This window comes from Bos mutus, chromosome 1, assembly GCF_027580195.1.
Source record: "Bos mutus isolate GX-2022 chromosome 1, NWIPB_WYAK_1.1, whole genome shotgun sequence".
Classification (NCBI taxonomy): domain Eukaryota; kingdom Metazoa; phylum Chordata; class Mammalia; order Artiodactyla; family Bovidae; genus Bos; species Bos mutus.
In genome coordinates, this window is record NC_091617.1 from 57797663 (window position 1) to 57818124 (window position 20462).

The window sequence follows — 20462 nt, forward strand, 5'->3', positions numbered from 1 at the left end:
CACTAGGAGCTTTACCAGCTTTGGATGCCACGTAATTTCTAGCCTCTCAAATGGATACTGCGATGAGCATGAAGGGAAGGGCAGTGGACCGTGATTAACAGAGATGCTTCATAAAAGACTGCCCTGCAGCACGCTGAAATCAGGAGTTCAGAAATGGGGACTACCTGACAGTCTCTCGTCAGTTCTGCCTTCCCACCCCTAGCTAGCCTGGCGGGTTCACCCCAGCCTTTCCCACACAAGCTGAGTATGTACTGGCTTACCAGTTTTCCCCTAAACTGAAAAATGCTCTCTTCTACTTAGTCATGATCTGTCTCTCTCAAAAGATGGGACCCAAGAGTTCCTATTTTTAAAAAGCTGCTTGGGGGACTGTAATGCATGATAGCCAAGTCTATGTCACTCCTAAGTTTTTTATCTTATTGCGCCTTCTGTTGCAATTATTTTTAGTATTTGGGTAAATTTTTAACTTCCCCACTTAGATTGAAAACTCCTAAAAGGCAAGAATGTTCAACACTCTTTTTAGTTCCTCTGCAGGTACTTAAGAAAAAGTCTACTATACAGTAAGCATCAGTAAAGCCGACCAGGTGAATGAATACATGCTCTCAGACAGAATAAATGAGTGAGTGAGTGAATAAATGTCACGGTTTGAAGGATGACAAAGGGCCTGCCACTGTACTCCCCAATCCCCATCACTGACATTTTGGGCACTGTTTGCAGACACTGCCTAATAAAGTGTAAGTTTCCTAGGAGGGATAACATCAAATTGAGGAGTACAGAGACGGAGTATGAGGAGCTAGAGGGACACAGGGAAGAGATGAAAGCCTGGTCCAGGAAAGGCCCAAAGCACTTGTTCAAGGGAAGGCAGGGTTGAGGATACTGTGGAGATTAGTAAGAGAAGGACAGAGATGCTTCCCAGGAAAGAACTGAGGAATCGGGAGAGTAGGCTCAGGAACGGTGGGGAGAGGATGTAGAAAACAAGCCCTGCTTCTTCCCAGTGTGTCCAGGCTGGCTGTAAATGGAAGGAATATGGTGGAGAGGCGGAATGGAAGATCTGGAGCCAACTTTCAAAAGTGAATATGTTAAAGAAATTACAAATACAGTTCAAGTCTAATACCACCACGGCCAAGGGTCTAACTCAGCATTGTGTGCCACCATTTCGTTGTAGTACCTGAGTGGCTAAATCCTTAATTAAGAGTTCGGGAATATCTGTCAATGTTCCAACTGTATTACAATATTGTACTGACATTCTATATACACCAAAACTACTTTTAAAAGAAAAAAGATAGACAAAAATTCCTATTAGGGAATTTTTAAGAAAATTTAGAAAATAAACCTTTAGAAAAAGGTGTATCTTTCAGGAGAAATACATGGATGAGTGAGGCTCTGAGCACAAGCTCAGTAAGAAAAGAAGGTGACTAAATCAGGAATGAGAAGAGAGGGATTTATTGTTGCTCCAGAGAGAAAGTGGGAAGAACAGAAAGGAAAGAAGGCAGAGAAAGAAGCCCCAAATGCTGGGCCCTGCAAGGGGGACAGGCCAGTAAGAGGAAAGCCCAAGTGGCAAAAACAAATGTGGATTCAAGAGCTGGAGCCTCAGGTCAGAGCTGACATCTGAGAAACAGACACAACACATGATTTTCATGTCCAGGTGAATGGGCTGAAGAACCAACGATGTCCTGTCCATCTGTTAAGAGTTATAATTTCTATAATGGGTAACCCCTTTACAATAAGTGCTCTCTATCCTTTGATCTCACTATTTAGGAAAAAAATGCTTGAAAATGTATAGAGTTAAATTATAGAAGAAGAAGCAACCAACTTCATTCATCCACTGGCTCACCTATTATTCATCAATTATGTATTTAGCGTTTACAGAGAAACTGGGAGAAACTGACGAGCATAGCAAAGGGGATCCTGGCTCTCCTGACACCCTTAGTCCCACTGACACTTCTTGGTTTCTGCTTGTAGTAGCTACCTTTGAGCTTTTTTCTCTACCTCTAATAACCCAACCTTCTTTGCACAAAATCACCCAAAAATTTCCTAAAACAATCTCTAGAATGAAGAACAACATGCAGAAAGCCAGGGATTTGTAGGAAAGCAACATGAAGGACAGTGTGGCTCCTTTTCTATATTTCTACCTTGATTTGTTATTTATTAATTACTGCTCTTGTTTCACATCTACAACCATCTAGAGTCAACGGCAATATACCTGAAAAACATGACTGTCTTAGGGAGCCATCACCTAGATTTTCTTTAACTAGGAGCAGCATAGTATAGGAAAAAGCATCTGACTTAGCATCAAAAGGACCAGGCTCTAGTCTTGGATGGGCTACTTGAAGCTTTATGACCTTGACAGAGTTGTTCATCCTTTCTGTGCCTTATTTTTGCAATGTGTAAAATGAGGGGCTGGATCAGATACTCCTTGAGGTATATCTTCCTACTCGAAGAGTTTCTTGCTCTAAAGGTTTATAGTAAAAAAAAATTATTATAAGTTAAATATTTTCTAACTCTGACAGTTAAAAAAATGTAGTATCTGTGCTAAGCATTTAAAAATAGACACTTGAAAATAATTCACAGATATGAGACAAGAAGTTCTAAGAAGATCTTTAAAAAAAAAATTGGCACACAGTGCTATTATGAAATCCCCATTTAGTGCTTTTATATTTAAATAGCTTAATTGGAATGGAATCTCAAGTTCTTCAGATTTTTCTTCTATAGGTTTCTTCTTCTGGCATGTAAATTTCACAGACCACTCTGAACTTTAACATCTTAGTTTCCACTCCTGTTATGCCCTCACTCATGATGTTTCCCCTTTGCAACATCTCTAATTTCCTTCGCTTTTTTATCCAACAAATCCACCCAATTCTTTGGTCAATCACTGGGTCCTCAAAATTTAGAAGTAAATTGTAAAATGCTCCTCCCCCACACTGAAGATATTCCCTCAGCATACTGTAGGAAAGGAAAATTGTCTAAGTCACCATCCTGCTTAAAAACCTTCAGGCATTCACCTTTATCTACCAAAGAATGCCTAAACTCCTTGTCTTACCATTTAAGGCCTTTCACAAGTTTATGAACTTGACAACCACAGGCTTGATGATTTCCAGCCATATTTCATGCCATCATCTCACTCCTTACTTCTACTGAGGAACATCCCACTAACCGCATGCAGAATCCAACTTAAGACCCATCTTCTTGATAAAGTCCTTCCTGATATTCTGTAGGAGCCTCCTCAGTTACTTCCCTCTAGTAGGTTCTCAACAGCCAAAGGAGATACATTACAAAGTATATAATGCTAGTCCACACCTGTACTATTTCTAGATTTCATCTTCCCCACAAAACTGAGTTCTTAGAAGATAAGGGGTCATGCGTCAGGCTCCTACGCACCCACCCCATGGCCTGATGCTGTCACGGTGATGCACAACTCCAGCGTGACACTCCCTTCTATCAATACATGATGATACTTTCACATACGGTTCATCCAATTTTCCACCCAGAATGAACAAGAGGATCGCTGGTTGAGAAGTGATTAAACCCAAGACCATGAACTGCTCCCTCCAGCTTTCCTCACCAATAAACAAATGGTTCCTTCCACATCTATGATTTTGGTTCAAGAATGCAAAGTTGAGCTTGGAAATCAAAAGAAGAAAACATATTGAAAGTTGATAGAGCAAAAGAAAGTTTTCTTTGAGGACAAATTCTGTGTCATTCACAAGTCTAAGAGGGAACTGATATAAAGGTGTCAAAAACCTCTAAATAAGATGTGGGGAAGTGGGAGAAATCATTCTTGCAAGGTTTGCTCTCCCAAATGGATGTTCGTTACCTATGCCTGTAATTAACATTCTATGTGAGGACAGTGATTTCTATCAATGAAAATCACTAGCACATAAGCTAAAATCTGTCTCCTAAATTGTAAGATGGTCCAGGGTGCAATGCTACTATATCAAAGGACAAGGGAAAAAGCATAATACTAGCTTCCTTTAAAAAAAGAAAAGCATGTACATTTGTATATTTTAATCCAAATTTTTTTGCTTATAATGTTCAGTTAAAATTTTCCAGTTTGGGATGTAACAGAGAAGAACAGTGATATATTTTAAATGTAAATGAGATGATTCCAGTGAACAGCATTTTTAGAGCTTATTTTTGGGTTCTTCAGGAGGAAACATGTCCTACATAAACATAGAAACATAAACGTATGTCCTACATATACATTTTCATAGTATATAATTCATGGTATTAATACAAATAATAGTACCTGTTTTCTTCTCTAAGGTAATCTTCTATGGCTTGAGTCTCTCGCCCCAACTTCTGGGATCTCGTGTAGTCTCTCCAGGCCTGCAGGACCTTCAGTTGCAACTTCCAGTCGGACAGGGTCCCAGCTTTCCCCAGCTTAATCCTATGATCAAGAATCAGCTTGTGCCAGGCAGAGAAATACCGTTTTTGACACTGCAATGGAAACATTGGAAAATCAGTGCTAGGGTTTCTAATATCTACTGATGGGAACCCTCTCCTCAGATTTCCCCCTCATACTTTTTCTAACAAATCTAGGAACTTGATGGAAGGGGAACAGACAACTGCTTTATGCCAATAATGATGAGAAACACTCAAGTCTTGCAGCTAAGGCACTATCAGCCTCATGACTTAAGCTATTACTACAATATTTAACTCTTGTCTTAAGGCACTAGTCCTACATAGAGCTGGAGTAGCTGTCACATCTAAGATCTAAGTTAAGAGGCCTATTTGGGAGACTTGAAAGGTCTGCTTCACAGAGATCTCCCGTGCCAGACTGTCTTGGGGCTTCAATGCCAACGGGGAACATCACTGATGTCCTACACAAACGAACATAGGAGATCCCATAGCATGGAATGCAGTTTCTGGTGCCTCGGAACAAGACAGCTAAAAATGGCTTCAGCTGAGCTACCACTGACCACGTCAGGGTTTTGGTGAGCACTCCAAGAGAAACTAGATACCCAGGCTGCTTGCAATCTTCCACTATATGTATCTGACAACAAATCAGACAAGGTATACTGACCCTAAGGATGTCCCCAGAGGAGTACTTATGGTCCCAGGCTAAGACCTACATCTTCTATTTTCACATTTTATGCTCCTACTTCATCAAATTACTTTCAGTTCTTGCCTTATACCAACCACACTGTTTTTGCACTTCCCCATTTATGGTCATATTAATTTCTCTGTCCTTTTATGCCCTCTCTTTGCCTGATGACTTCAGGAGTCACCTCTCTCAGGAAGCCCTCCTATTACCAACTACTCTCCCCACATGCAAGTACTCTTCCCCTGGGTTGCCAGAGCAACCTATGCTTTCTACAGTTAAAGCAGTCCTCATACTATATTATAGTCACCTGATACCAGTCTTCACAAGACTGTGAGCCTCTAGAGGAGGGCCTGGCAGATCTGAGAGTGCACCACATGTGCATGCTCAGTTGCTCAGGCATGTCTGACTCTGTGATGCCATGGACTGTAGCCGCCAGGCTCCTCTGTCCATGGAATTCTCCAGGTAAGAATACTGGAGTGGGTAGCCATGCCCTTCTCCAGGGGATCTTCCCAACTCAAGGATCAAACCCAGGTCTCCTGCATTGGAGGTGAATTCTTTATTGTCTGAGCCCCAGGGAAGCCCCGTACTACATGTGGGGGGCACTACATAGAAAGTAACTGCATAGAAAGTGACTCTGGGAGGTCCAAGAGGTACCTAGCAACCAGCGTCAAGAACTTGGGGGCTATAGCAGGGTTGGCCCTATTTACTGCTTCTTTCTCTTTAAAAATACTTATCCTTCACTATTTTAACATTTAGTAAGCACCCATTGTGTTTGAATTTTGGGATTCTGAACAAGTTTTTTTAAGATATAATCTCTGCGTTTGTGAGGTTATAGGGAGAGAGAGTATATAACTTAAAGACCAATAACATAGGCGAGCATAGGCTGGAATTCCTAGAATAGCTCATTTGGCCTGAAATATTTTCCACAAAAGAAACCGATTATATTGTCATTTAGACAAACTACAAAATCTTGTTTTTTATAATTTTCCATTAGGAGAAACCACAAAAGTCTTTAAATAGTCCTTGTTCCTTCTCCATTATGTCAAACGAGGACAGATTTTCTAGACTTTCACCTTAGATCCCATAAAAGGAAAAGCAGGAAGGATGGAGAAAGTAAGAGAAAAGGGAGGAAGGACAGAATGAATGAAGGGAAATTCACTGAACATAAGATACATTTTTAGTCATAACAAGGAAAAGATGCACAGCTGCCTGTTGAGGGGGTATGGTTTTTTATTATTATTTGTTTATCTATCCCAAAAAATACAGCATGAAAAAAATAGTGTTAACTTGTGCACTGTAGTCTAAAGAAAACATCATATCTATTTGCCACATTCACTTAAGAGTTTCTTCTTAAGTGACTTGATGAAATATTCTATATATAGGTAACTATCTCTAATTTTAACTCCTGGAATATTTCTAACAATTAAATAGTACAAACATAATCCACCTTGATGATAATAGCACTATTAAGAGTGTCCTTCTTGGATTTCCACATTCTTTATCTCTGTAAAATTCAAAGCATTTCCCATGTACTATTTTATTAACTCATAGACCATCATTACGAAATAGACTCCAGATATTATGATTTACCTTACCAAGCCAAATTTCAAATTTAAAAGGGATAATGGCTAAATTCACAAAGTGAAGAGTTCGTGGTATACCTAAAGCTAAAATGAAAACATTCAGGCATCCTGATGACCCTAATATACCAGGCTATGGAGAACAGTGTGGAGATTCCTTAAAAAACTGGAAATAGAACTGCCTTATGATCCAGCAATCCCACTGCTGGGCATACACACTGAGGAAACCAGAAGGGAAAGACACACGTGTACCCCAATGTTCATCGCAGCACTGTTTATAATAGCCAGGACATGGAAGCAACCTAGATGCCCATCAGCAGATGAATGGATAAGAAAGCTGTGGTACATATACACAATGGAGTATTACTCAGCCATTAAAAAGAATACATTTGAATCAGTTCTAATGAGATGGATAAAACTGGAACCTATTATACAGAGTGAAGTAAGCCAGAAAGAAAAACACCAGTACAGTATACTAACACATATATATGGAATTTAGAAAGATGGTAACAATAACCCTGTGTACGAGATAGCAAAAGAGACACCAATGTATAGATCAGTCTTATGGACTCTGTGGGAGAGGGAGAGGGTGGGGAGATTTGGGAAAATAGCATTGAAACATGTATAATATCATGTATGAAACGAGTCGCCAGTCCAGGTTCGATGCACGGTACTGGATGCTTGGGGCTGGTGCAATGGGACGACCCAGAGGGAGGATAGGGGAGGGAGGAGGGAGGAGGGTTCAGGACGGGGAACGCGGGTATACCTGTAAAAAAATTAAAAAAAAAAAAAAAAAAAAAACTTCTCTTAAAGAGGAAGAGCAAATTATTTGCTTTTTTTATACTGAAAGAGAAAGAATTTGATACATCACTTACCTCAGTAGAAAAGCACTGCTGGAAAACATGAATTTAAGAGGGGGAAAATTTGAGTTTGTAAACGCCATAGTCAATATATTAATATTTCTTTAAAAATACTTAAGTTTAGACTTTGAGAGCAACATGATCAGTTTTGAAGGTCTGTAATTCAGTTTCACTACATAGAAGTTAATAGCAGCAAAGTGACATACTCATATGGTAACTGCTCTCTTGAAATCACCTTGCCATTGGTTTTTATCCCTGCCTACTCAAAAGAGCAACCCAGCAATCCCATTTAAATTAAAAAAAAATAAAAGTATGAATCAATAATCACTTGGTTATTCTTGATTCACAGTAAACATTATTTAGACAAACAGGAATCCCATCAAAGTGCTTGGAAGAAAATATTTGAGAGAGGAAAAAAGTCTTGGTTCTGTCTGCTCTGGGACAAGATGCTAGCACTCTGTTCTTACCGAGAACAGACAAGAAGTGACACAGCTGACAGTCACCATCTACTTATCCTTCCTATTATGTTCCCCCAAGCAGAGTCCCCACAGTGCTCAGGCCTGCTTCTCCTCTACAGTTCTCCACTCTGGAACTACAGAAGGGCTCTATCCCTTTGCTCTATGAAACAAAAACTATACTTAAAATCAAAGCTGGTTGGAAAAGGAACAGATTCTGCTTAAGCCAGAGAACCATGTTTGAACAAGGCAGACAACTAGTCTTATCTCTCTCTGCTTTTTACCTAGCTCATTTATTTCTGCACCATGTTTTTATGTCTAATACATTCTCAAATAAAGTCATTTTCTCTTTTGCTAACTTCTAACATCTCTTTTTTACAGTTGTGGTGATAATTAAGACTTGTTACAGGTAAATAAAATGCTGGAAATCACTGTGGGAAGAACTGCTCCTAAGTACATATCCACTTGCACTGCAGGCAGATTCTTTACCGACTGAGCTACCAGGGAAGCCCAATGTTTAAAATAAAATACTACAAAGTGAGTTCAAAATTGGAAAAGGAGTACATCAAGGCTGTATATTGTCACCTTGCTTATTTAACTTATATGCAGAGGACATCATGCGAAATGATGGCCTGGATGAATCACAAGCTGGAATCAAGATTGCTGGAAGAAATATCAACAACTTCAGATATGCAGGTAATACCACTGTAATGGCAGAAAGTGAAGAAGAACTAAATAATTTCTTGATGAGGGTGAAAGAGAGTGAAAAAGCTAGCTTAAAACTCAACATTCAAAAAACTAAGATCATGGTATCTGGTCCCATTACTTCATAGCAAATATATGGGGAAAAAGTGGAAACAATGGCAGATTTTATTTTCTTAGGCACAAAAATCTGTGGACAGTGACTGCAGCCATGAAATTAACAGATATTTGCTCCCTGGAAGAAAAGCAAATCTAGACAGTGTATTAAAAAGCAAAGAAATAACTATGCTGCAAAGGTCTGTCTAGTCAAAGCTAAGGTTTTTCCGGTGGTCATGCATGGATGTGAGACTTGGACCATAAAGAAGGCTGAGTGCCAAAGAACTGATGTTTTTGAACTGTGGTGTTGGAGAAGACTCTTGAGAGTCCTGTGGTCAGCAAGGAGATCCAACCAGTCACTCCTAAAGGAGGTCAACCCTGAATATTCATTGGAAGGGCTAGTGCTGAAGCTGAAGCTCCAATACTTTGGCCACCTGATGCCAAGAGCTATTTCACTGGAAAAGACCCTGATCCTGGAAAAGACTCAGGGCAGGAGGCGAAGTGGATGGATAGAGGATGAGAATGTTGGATGGCATCACTTACTCAATGGACATGAGTTTGAGCACACTTCGGGAGATAGTGAAGGACAGGGAAACCTGGCCTGCTGCAGTCCATGGGGTTGCAAAGACCTGGACATGACCGAGCGACTGAACAACAACTACAAAGTGAAATTTAGAAAGTTTTTAAGTGAAATGCTTTTCTTCTTTCAAAATCTTCTACAAAACATCATTCAGTCATTAAGGATTCCACTCAAGAGAAGAAATGACAGCTCACTCTGCTAAATTTATTACCTGCACTGGAGTTGCCCTCCTTTTGTTGGCAAGAAAAGCTCTTCCCTGAAGTGTAATCACACCGCTGTCACTGGGAATGATTGACGTTAGGTGGAACAGCAATTTGCTATCTAATCTTCATTGTAATTCTAACCCTGTCACTAGAGATGCTTGTTCTGATTAATGAACTGGGTAACTCATCAGAATTCCTCTGCTATTTCCCTTTTGTCAGAAAGCGCAGTGATAATTGCATCAAAATTCTCAGTCATGGAAAAATAAACAATGAGTTGTAAAGAGGACAAAAATGTCAACAAGTTTACAATTTATTTTTGCCGAATGGAACTAACTGTGGTGCAACTAGTGGTCTAGGGGAGCCAACCAAGGACCGAAGGTTAGAAACAAAGGGCTCAGCTGACTCTTGGCTGCTGCCAGGCCCAAGGAAACAGACGTCCTAACACTACACAAGAAAGCAATCCTCCACATCTCTTTTCCTTTTGGAGGACAACTATCTTGAGGCAGAGGACCCCACAGACACTAAAAAGTGCCTGGAAGGTGGAGGGGAGGATCTTTCAATTTATTCATATGGTGTAGCACATTGATCTGCATATATTGAAGAAATCCTGAATCCCTGGGATAAACCCCACTTGATCATTAAAAGGTATATGATCCTTTTAATGTGTTGTTGAATCTTGATGATATAGCACTGAAAAACTGTACCCTATATCCCATCTTACTCCTGATTTGAGAAAATTATTGTGCCCCCCCCAACCCCTGAACACATACACTCTTATAACTACATAAATACATCAATGAAAAAAAGATCAGTTTTCAGCACTCAGTGCTAAGACCTGGATTTGCTGTTGGGTTTCATGGAAAAGCCTAAACTTTGACAACCAGTGCTATGTGAAACACTCACACTGGCTACAGACAAAAGGTACTTTTGTTATGGACTGACAGCTGTGGTGTCATTTTACTTCTGTATTTAATTTTTTCCCCTTCACTTTTTTTTTCCCCCCTTCACTTTTAAACTTCAAAAAAAGAATAAAACCCACTTTATGACAGAAATTTGACAAACATATCCAAAAGCAGAATACAAGAATAAACCCCCTCAGTCAGCTTCTTCTGGAATTTAAAAATAAATTCCAGACATCAGATATTGTATCATTTCACCCACAAATGCATCAATATGTATTACTAACACAAGGACATTTTGTAAATTCTTCTTAATTCTTCTAAGAAGCTTCAATCAATAATATTGCTGCAATTATCTAATTCAGTTTCACCGCAGAAGTAGCAGAATTTCAGAAAGCAATTGCTTAGTTTCATCATATTACATTTTTAACCAAGAAAACACTCTGGGATCTTTTAAAGAATGACATAGTACAGTCCATAATCTGACTCTTTACTAGGATAGGGCTCCTTTCCCAACAAAGCCTGTAACAATTTTCATAACCTCAAGTCTTCAGAGAAGGCCAAACTACCAGTCCCCATCATCTTCTCTTTCATCCCCTTCTAAACCTTCTTCCGTCTTCTACCCATCTCTACTCCCTGCCCATTCTCCCCACCCTAGCACGACTGTATCCTCCCCACCCCCCACCCCTGGCAACTATAACCAAAAGTACAGTTTACCTCAGAATATATTAGACAAATGCTGGATCCACCTCTAGTGTTGTCTGACAGAAGACAATGATGTGAAGTCATTTGTCCTCACCCATATGGTTCTTAAGATCCTTATAAATATTCACCTGAATGTCTAGTGTTCAGGGGAAAAAAGATATTCTACTCTGTATAACTTAGAGAATGGGCTTCATTTATGCCAAAGACTCTTTTATTAACTTTTTAAAAAGCATAATCTAATCAACACTTTTAAAAAGATTTAAAAAAAAACACATGCTTCTGAATTTGAACCTCTTGGATCAAAATGGCATTTTGAAAAGCAAAACACCATTGCAATGTTTTGATAAATTGGCTCTCTCTCCCTGTCCCTTCTGTTAGAGGGGAGACTAAGGAAGAGTATAGTAACAACTAAATACATAGCCTCTTTACTAATACCAACAAAATTTTATTTAGAAATTTTCCACTGAGTGGCTATATAAAGTAATACATAATAATGCTTCAAAGTCGTCCTAAAATGCACACCACATGCTACCCTTGGTAATAAGAGAGGAAAGTTACATGAATTCCAATATTCTTCATGTGTGTGCCCAACATTTCTCTTACTTTGCAGTTTTATATGTAAAAAGGCTTTTCTTTCATTTCCTTGTCCAAACATAAGACAACATTATCGAGAGGAGAACAGCAATTGCTATGTTTCAGCTCAGAAATGGTTGTGTTTCAGTGCTATGTAGCCAGTCCTGCAAAACTAAGATCTCTGGGAGGGAATCATGACGTATAAATGAGGTTCTTACCTACATTGTACAGGAGGCAGTGATCAAGACCATATCCAAGAAAGAGAAATGCAAAAAGGCAAAAATGGTTGTCTGAGGAGAACTTACAAATAGCTGTGAAAAGAGAAGAGAAAGGCAAAAAAGAAAAGAAAAGTTATGCCCATTTGAATGGAGAATTCCAAAGAATAGCAAGGAGAGATAAGAAAGCCTTCCTCAGTGATCAATGCAAAGAAATAGAGGAAAACATTACAATGGGAAAGACTAGAGATCTCTTCAAGAAAATTAAGTGATACCAAGGGAACATTTCATGCAAAGATGGGAACAATAAAGGACAGAAATGGTATGGACCTGACAGAAGAAGAAGATATTAAGAAGAGGTGGCAAGAATACACAGAAGAACTGTACAAAACAGATCTTCATGACCCAGATAATCACGATGGCGTGTTTATTGCGCCACCTAGAGCCAGGTCACCCACCTAGAGCCAGACATCCTGGAGTGCGAAGTCAAGTGGGCCTTAGGAAGCATCGCTAGGAACAAAGCTAGTGGAGGTGATGGAATTCCAGTTGAGCTATTTCAAATCCTAAAAGATAATGCTGTGAAAGTGCTGTACTCAATATGCTAGCAAATTTGAAAAACTCAGCAGTGGCCACAGGACTGGAAAAGGTCAATTTTCATTCCAATCTCAAAGAAAGGCTATGCTAAAGAATGCTCAAACTATCACACAATTGCACTCATATCACGCTAGTATGCTCAAAATTCTCCAAGCCAGGCTTCAACAGTACATGAACCGTGAACTTCCAGATGTTCAAGCTGGATTTAGAAAGGGCAGAGGAACCAGAGATCAAATTGCCAACAGCCACTGGATCGTAGAAAAAGCAAGAGAGTTCCAGAAAAAACATCTACTTTTGCTGTATTGACTATGCCTTTGACTGTGTGGATCACTACAGACTGTGGAAAATTCTTAAAGAGATGGGAATATCAGACCACCTGACCTGTCTCCTGAGAAATCTGTATGCAGGTCAAGAAGCAACAGTTAGAACTGGACATGGAACAACAGACTGGTTCTAAATCAGGAAAGGAGTACATCAGGCTGTATCTTGTCTCCCAGCTTATTTAACTTATGTGCAGAGTACATCATGAGAAATGCTGGATTGGATGAAGCACAAGCTGGAATCAAGATTGCCGGAGAAATGTCAATAACCTCAGATATGCAGATGACACCACCCTTATGGCAGAAAGTGAAGAAGAACTAAAGAGCCTCTTGATGAAAGTGAAAGAGGAGAGTGAAAAAGTTGGCTTAAAACTCAACATTCAGAAAACTAAGATCATGGCATCTCGCCCCATCACTTCATGGCAAATAGATGGGGAAACAGTGACAGACTTTTATCTTTTTGGGCTCCAAAATCACTGCTGATGGTGACTGCAGCCATGAAATTAAAAGATGCTTGCTCCTTGGAAGGAAAGTTATGACCAACCTAGACAGCATATTCAAAAGCAGAGACATTACTTTGCCAACAAAGGTCCATCTAGTCAAGACTATGGTTTTTCCAGTAGTCATGTATGGATGTGAGAGTTGGACTGTGAAGAAAGCTGAACTCTGAAGAATTGATGCTTTTGAACTGTAGTGTTGGAGAAGACTCTTGAGAGTCCCTTGGACTGCAAGGAGATCCAGCCAGTCCATCCTAAAGGAGATCAGTCCTGGGTGTTCATAGGAAGGACTGATGTTGAAGCTGAAACTGCAATACTCTGGCCACCTGATGTGAAGAGCTGGCTCATTTGAAAAGACCCTGATGCTGGGAAAGACTGAAGGCAGGAGGAGAAGGGGAGGACAGAGGATGAGATGGTTGGATGGCATCACTGACTCAATGGACATGAGTTTGAGTAAGCTCCGTGAGTTGGTGATGGACAGGGAAGCCTGGCGTGCTGCAGTCCAGGGAGCGCAAAGAGTCGGACATGACTGAGTGACTGAACTGAACTCAACTCATGTCACAATCATAACATCGATGATGCCTCCTTTAGGTCATTATTATCTTATCCTCTAACAGAGATACTTAAATAAACAAACCAAAACCCTCGCCCCTAGATTTAAGATTTAGTGAGTGTCAGCCCATCCTTCTTTTTTTCTTCAACTTTTACATGCAGGAAGGATCATAGATTTGCTTATCTGAAGAAAACATAAAATGCATTTCAGAACAGGGTGAGAATTAAGAAGGGCACTTGCTAAACAGTGTAAGAATTTCATAGTTAATCCCTTGTTGTTTCTGCTAATTAGCAATGACATGTGGATTGCTGAATCTCCCCAAGAGATTTCACTTCGAGATCAAAAAGAAAGTAGGGTATGGTAGAAGTAGAAAGTTTCTATATAAAAATAAGTGTTTTGACAACATAAAAAGACCTGGTACTAAAATGGGTGGGCAAGAGGTATGAACAGTGCTACACCTGAGCTTGTGTATTGGTAAGACAGCCTGCTCTGTTTCTCTCAGAGTCTATTAAATAATGTGGCCCAAATGTGATGTTAAGGAACTGTCTGGGGAAACAAACAGAAGCCAGAGTCAAAGCACAAAGAATATAGGAGTTAAAAGAGCCTGAACTAGAGCAACCCTAGGAAAAAGATTCTTTGAAGTCTTCCTGCAAATTACTTAGCTTGCTGTTGAATTTGTGCTAGTGAACCGTTTGGAGGGTGCTGACAAGAGCTTCCTGCTATCTCTCTGCTCGCTGCAAGCCAGGTAGGCATTTCCCCTCTTTTTATATTGTGGTCATATTTCAGCTGCTGAGTATCCAAGCTTCATTACCCAAGGGCAGCTTTAGGCTCCTTCAGAGCCAGGCTAGTAACATGGATTGGGACCAACATAATGAGCCCAGATCAGATCAGATCAGATCAGTTGCTCAGTCTTGTCCGACTCTTTGTGACTCCATGAATCGCAGCATGCCAGGCCTCCCTGTCCATCACCAACTCCCGGAGTTCACTCAGACTCACGTCCATCGAGTCAGTGATGCCATCCAGCCATCTCATCCTCCGTCATCCCCTTCTCCTCTTGCCCCCAATCCCTCCCAGCATCAGAGTCTTTTCCAATGAGTCAACTCTTCGCATGAGGTGGCCAAAGTACTGGAGTTTCAGCTTCAGCATCATTCCTTCCAAAGAAATCCCAGGGCTGATCTCCTTCAGAATGGACTGGTTGGATCTCCTTGCAGTCCAAGGGACTCTCAAGAGTCTTCTCCAACACCACAGTTCAAAAGCATCAATTCTTCAGAGCTCAGCTTTCTTTATAGTCCAACTCTCACATCCATACATGACCACAGGAAAAACCATAGCCTTGACTAGACGAACCTTTGTCGACAAAGTAATGTCTCTGCTTTTGAATATTCTATCTAGGTTGGTTATAACTTTCCTTCCAAGAAGTAAGCGTCTTTTAATTTCATGGCTGCAGTCACCATCTGCAGTGATTTTGGAGCCCCCTGCCAAAAAATCATCTGACACTGTTTCCACTGTTTCCCCATCTATTTCCCATGAAGTGATGGGACCAGATGCCATGATCTTTGTTTTCTGAATGTTGAGCTTTAAACCAACTTTTTCACTCTCCACTTTCACTTTCATCAAGAGGCTTTTTAGTTCCTCTTCACTTTCTGCCATAAGGGTGGTGTCATCTGCATATCTGAGGTTATTCATATTTCTCCCGGCAATCTTGATTCCAGCTTGTGTTTCTTCCAGTCGAGCGTTTCTCATGATGTACTCTGCATATAAGTTAAATAAACAGGGTGACAATATACAGCCTTGACGTACTCCTTTTCCTATTTGGAACCAGTCTGTTGTTCCATGTCCAGTTCTAACTGTTGCTTCCTGATCTGCATACAGGTTTCTCAAGAGGCAGATCACGTGGTCTGGTATTCCCATCTCTTTCAGAATTTTCCACAGTTTCTTGTGATCCACACAGGCTTTGGCATAGTCAATAAAGCAGAAAGAGATGTTTTTCTGGAACTCTCTTGCTTTTTCGATGATCCAGCAGATGTTGGCAATTTGATCTCTGGTTCCTCTGCCTTTTCTAAAACCAGCTTGAACATCAGGAAGTTCACGGTTCACATATTGCTGAAGCCTGGCTTGGAGAATATTGAGCATTACTTTACTAACATGTGAGACGAGTGCAATTGTGCGGTAGTTTGAGCATTCTCTGGAATTGCCTTTGGGATTGGAATGAAAACTGACCTTTTCCAGTCCTGTGGCCACTGCTGAGTTTTCCAAATTTGCTGGCATATTGAGTGCAGCACTTTCACAGCATCATCTTTCAGGATTTGGAATAGCTCAACTGGAATTCTATCACCTCCACTAGCTTTGTTTGTAGTGATGCATTCTAAGGCCCACTTGACTTCACATTCCAGGATGTCTGGCTCCAGGTCAGTGATCACACCATCGTGATTATCTGGGTTGTGAAGATCTTTTTTGTACAGTTCTCCTGTGTATTCTTGCCACCTCTTCTTAATATCTTCTGCTTCTGTTAGGTCCATATCATTTCTGTCCTTTATTGAGCCCATCTTTGCATGAAATGTTCCATTGGTATCTCTGATTTTCTTGAAGAGATCTCTAGTCTTTCCCATTCTGATGTTTTCCTCTATTTCTTTGCATTGATCACTGAAGAAGGCTTTCTTATCTCTTCTTGCTATTCTTTGGCACTCTGCATTCAGATGTTTATATCTTTCCTTTTCTCCTTTGCTTTTTGCTTCTCTTCTTTTCACAGCTATTTGTAAGGCCTCCCCAGACAGCCATTTTGCTTTTTGCATTTCTTTTCCATGGGGATGGTCTTGATCCCTGTCTCCTGTACAATGTCACGAACCTCAGTCCATAGTTCATCAGGCACTCTATCTATCAGATCTAGGCCCTTAAATCTATTTCTCACTCCCACTATATAATCATAAGGGATTTGATTTAGGTCATACCTGAATGATCTAGTGGTTTTCCCTACTTTCTTCAATTTAAGTCTGAATTTGGCAATAAGGAGTTCATGGTCTGAGCCACAGTTGGCTCCTGGTCTTGCTTTTGCTGACTGTATAGAGCTTCTCCATCTTTGGCTGCAAAGAATATAATCAACCTGATTTTGGTGTTGACCATCTGGTGATGTCCATGTATAGAGTCTTCTCTTGTGTTGTTGGAAGAGGGTGTTTGTTATGACCAGTGCGCCCAGAGGACCTGCTAACTCTGGTGGAGCTTACCAGGGGCTATCCTGTTTCCAGTCAAGTCTATGCAAAAGCATGAAGAGTCTGGTCAGTGGGTTTTCCCCCACGTCTCAGTTTTACCTACATCCACTGGAACATTGAAATTAAGAGGTTCACTGACAATAAAGCACATGAATAACATAATCATATGAAAGGGGAAGCGGTAGTAAAGAACCAACCTAGGTAACTTTAGAAAATAATTTTGTCTGAATAAGGCTGAAAACAAAAAACAGCTGTATAAATATACACAATAACCAGTAAACTTGTTTCCACAGAAGTATAGGTTACCAATTCTAAAACTACCTTTATAGTATACAGGATTAAAATAGTTTAAAATAATTTAAAATAAAATAATTAAACAATAAAACAGTTTAAAATAATTGATGCTTTCGAACTACGGTGCTGAAGACTCCTAAGAGTCCCTTGGATTGCACAAAGGTCAAACCAGTCAATCCTAAAGGAAATCAAGCCTGAATATTCACTGGAAGGACTGCTGCTAAAGCTGAAGCTCCAATACTTTGGCCATCTGACGTGAAGAGCCAACACACTGGAGAAGACCCTGATGCTGAGAAAAATTGAGGGCAGGAGGAGAAGAGGGCGACAGATGATGAGATGGTTGGATGGCATCCCTGACTCAATGGACATGAGTTTGAATAAATTCCGAGAGATAGTGAAGGACAGGAAAACCTGGCATGCTGCAGTCCAGGGGTTTTAAAGAGTTGGACACAACTCAGTAACTGAATGACAACAACAAGGGCTAAATAAATATATTTTAGATACTAAGTTCCAGGTATAAACAAGCAAGGGGAAAGGCTACACTAAAACCTATGATGCTGGATTAGGGTTGAAGTTATTACAATTATTTTAATATACAGATAGACAGATAAAGAAAAAGTTACAAATAAGGAAGGGAAGAAGAGCGTGTCCTCTGTGTTGTTGTAGCAGAACTGGATGTTTCAGTATGAACTAGTGGATTTTAACGTGCATACACACAGACAGACACAGAAAAAAATATAATGTGCGTGTATGTGTAGGTTAGTATATGTACATTGATTTCCCAGATCTGTCTGCCAAGAGGGCCCAGAAAACATGATATCCCAGTAGCAGTGAGCACAGCTAGTAACCATATCTTGGTTTCTAAATATTCTCCAACAAATGGAAGTAGAGTTCCAAGTAGAAGTGGTTGGTTCCAGAGTTAGGGCAGGGAAAGTATAACATGAGCTTGGAATATCCTATGGTACCAGAAAGAAAGGATTTTGAAAGGGCAAAGGAATCAACCAGAAAGAGTTCCCAATGGCCAAGATTAAAACAATTTGAAAAACAAAGTAAACAATAATATTAGAATATAATCCAAAGGATCAAGTAAATATCCTCAAGTCCATACTAATATAAATAGGTAACTGAAAAATTGAGTAAATAAATAAATGGGGAAGAAGGGACAGTTCTTCCTTCTAGAAGAATCTAAATGAATAAATGGAGAAAAGATGAGGGAAATACAAAATCATCCTTAGACAACTACCACATAAATTATTGTTACAGGGAAGTTACAATAAATGCTAAAATCAGTAAGTGAGTTTAAGGATAAACAGAATACTTGCATATTTTCACAATATTTCCTCTAAGATATGAATTACAAAGGAAAAAATAGTGACTTTACAGTGGAGAAACCCAGCAGACACAATCTTAAGTGACTGAGGTTAATATCAACAGAAATAAGATATATTGACATTATGTGGAGTTCCCTGGCAGTCCAGGAGTTAGGACTACATGCTCTCACTGCTGAGGGCCTGGGTTCAATCCCACATTGAAGAACTAAGATCCCACAAGCCACATGGCACAGCCAAAAACAAAAACAAAGATTACGTACCCCAAGAGAGTTCCAGAAAAACATCTATTTCTGCTTTATTGACTATGCCAAAGCCTTTGACTGTGTGGGTCACAAGAAACTGTGGAAAATTCTGAAAGAGATGGGAATACCAGGCCACCTGACCTGTCTCTTGAGAAACCTGTATGCAGGTCAGGAAGCAACAGTTAGAACTGGACATGGAACAACAGACTGGTTCCAAATAGGAAAAGGAGTACGTCAAGGCTGTATATTGTCACCCTGCTTATTTAACTTATATGCAGAGTACATCATGAGAAACTCTCGACTGGAAGAAACACAAGCTGGAATCAAGATTGCCAGGAGAAATACCAATAACCTCAGATATGCAGATGACACCACCCTTATGGCAGAAAGTGAAGAAGAACTAAGGAGCCTCTTGATGAAAGTGAAAGAGGAGAGTGAAAAAGTTGGCTTAAAGCTCAACATTCAGAAAACTAAGATCACGGCATCCAGTCCCATCACTTCATGGCAAATAGATAGGGAAACAGTGGAAACAGTGGCTGACTTTATTTTTCTGGGCTCCAAAATCACTGCAGATGGTGACTGCAGCCATGAAATTAAAAGACGCTTACTTCTTGGAAGGAAAGTTATGACCAACCTAGACAGCATATTCAAAAGCAGAGACATTACTTTGCCTACAAAGGTCCGTCTAGTCAAGGCTATGGTTTTTCCAGTGGTCATGTATGGATCTGAGAGTTGGACTATAAAGAAAGCTGAGCTCTGAAGAATTGATGCTTTTGAACTGTGGTGTTGGAGAAGACTCTTGAGAGTCCCTTGGACTGCAAGGAGATCCAGCCAGTCCATCCTAAAGGAGATCAGCCCTGGGATTTCTTTGGAAGGACTGATGCTGAAGCTGAAACTCCAGTACTTTGGCCACCTGATGCGAAGAGCTGACTCATTTGAAAAGACCCTGATGCTGGGAAAGATTGAGGGCAGGAGAAGGGGATGACGGAGGATGAGATGGTTGGATGGCATCACCGACTCAATAGACGTGAGTCTGAGTGAACTCCGGGAGTTGGTGATGGACAGGGAGGCCTGGCGTGCTGCGGTTCATGGGGTTGCAAAGAGTCGGACACGACTGAGAGACTGAACTGAACTGATATTATACTGAGAGCGGACCAGCATCATTTCTTATTGTGTTATCACCAATAATGCATAATCTCAATCTAAGAAGAGCTTCGGAAAACCTCAAATTGAGAGGCATTCTACAAAATACCTGACCAGTACTCTTCAAAAATGTCAGTCATAAAAGAGAAGGGAAGTCTGGAGAATGACCACAAACAGGAAGAGACTAAGGAGATACAGCAAGCAACTTCAGCATGAAACTACAAATAAAGTCCTGAAGCGGAAAAAGGACACTAGTGGAAAAATAGGTGACATTTTAATAAGTCTTGCTAATTGTACTTAATGGCATTTTTACCAATGTTAATTTCCTAGTTTTGAGAATTGTACTATGGTTACATAAGACGTTAACATTGAG

General features: G+C 40.2%; 1 protein-coding gene across 2 annotated transcripts in view; it reads right to left on the minus strand.

The window, feature by feature from the left end:
• CCDC191 (coiled-coil domain containing 191) overlaps positions 1-20462 on the minus strand; it is a 103954-nt gene that overhangs the window by 58387 nt on the left and 25105 nt on the right. For both annotated transcript variants that reach the window (XM_070369553.1, XM_014481650.2), the window contains exon 8: positions 4244-4434. In XM_070369553.1, the coding sequence (XP_070225654.1) occupies positions 4244-4434 (191 nt within the window). The remainder of the gene's footprint in view (positions 1-4243; positions 4435-20462) is intronic.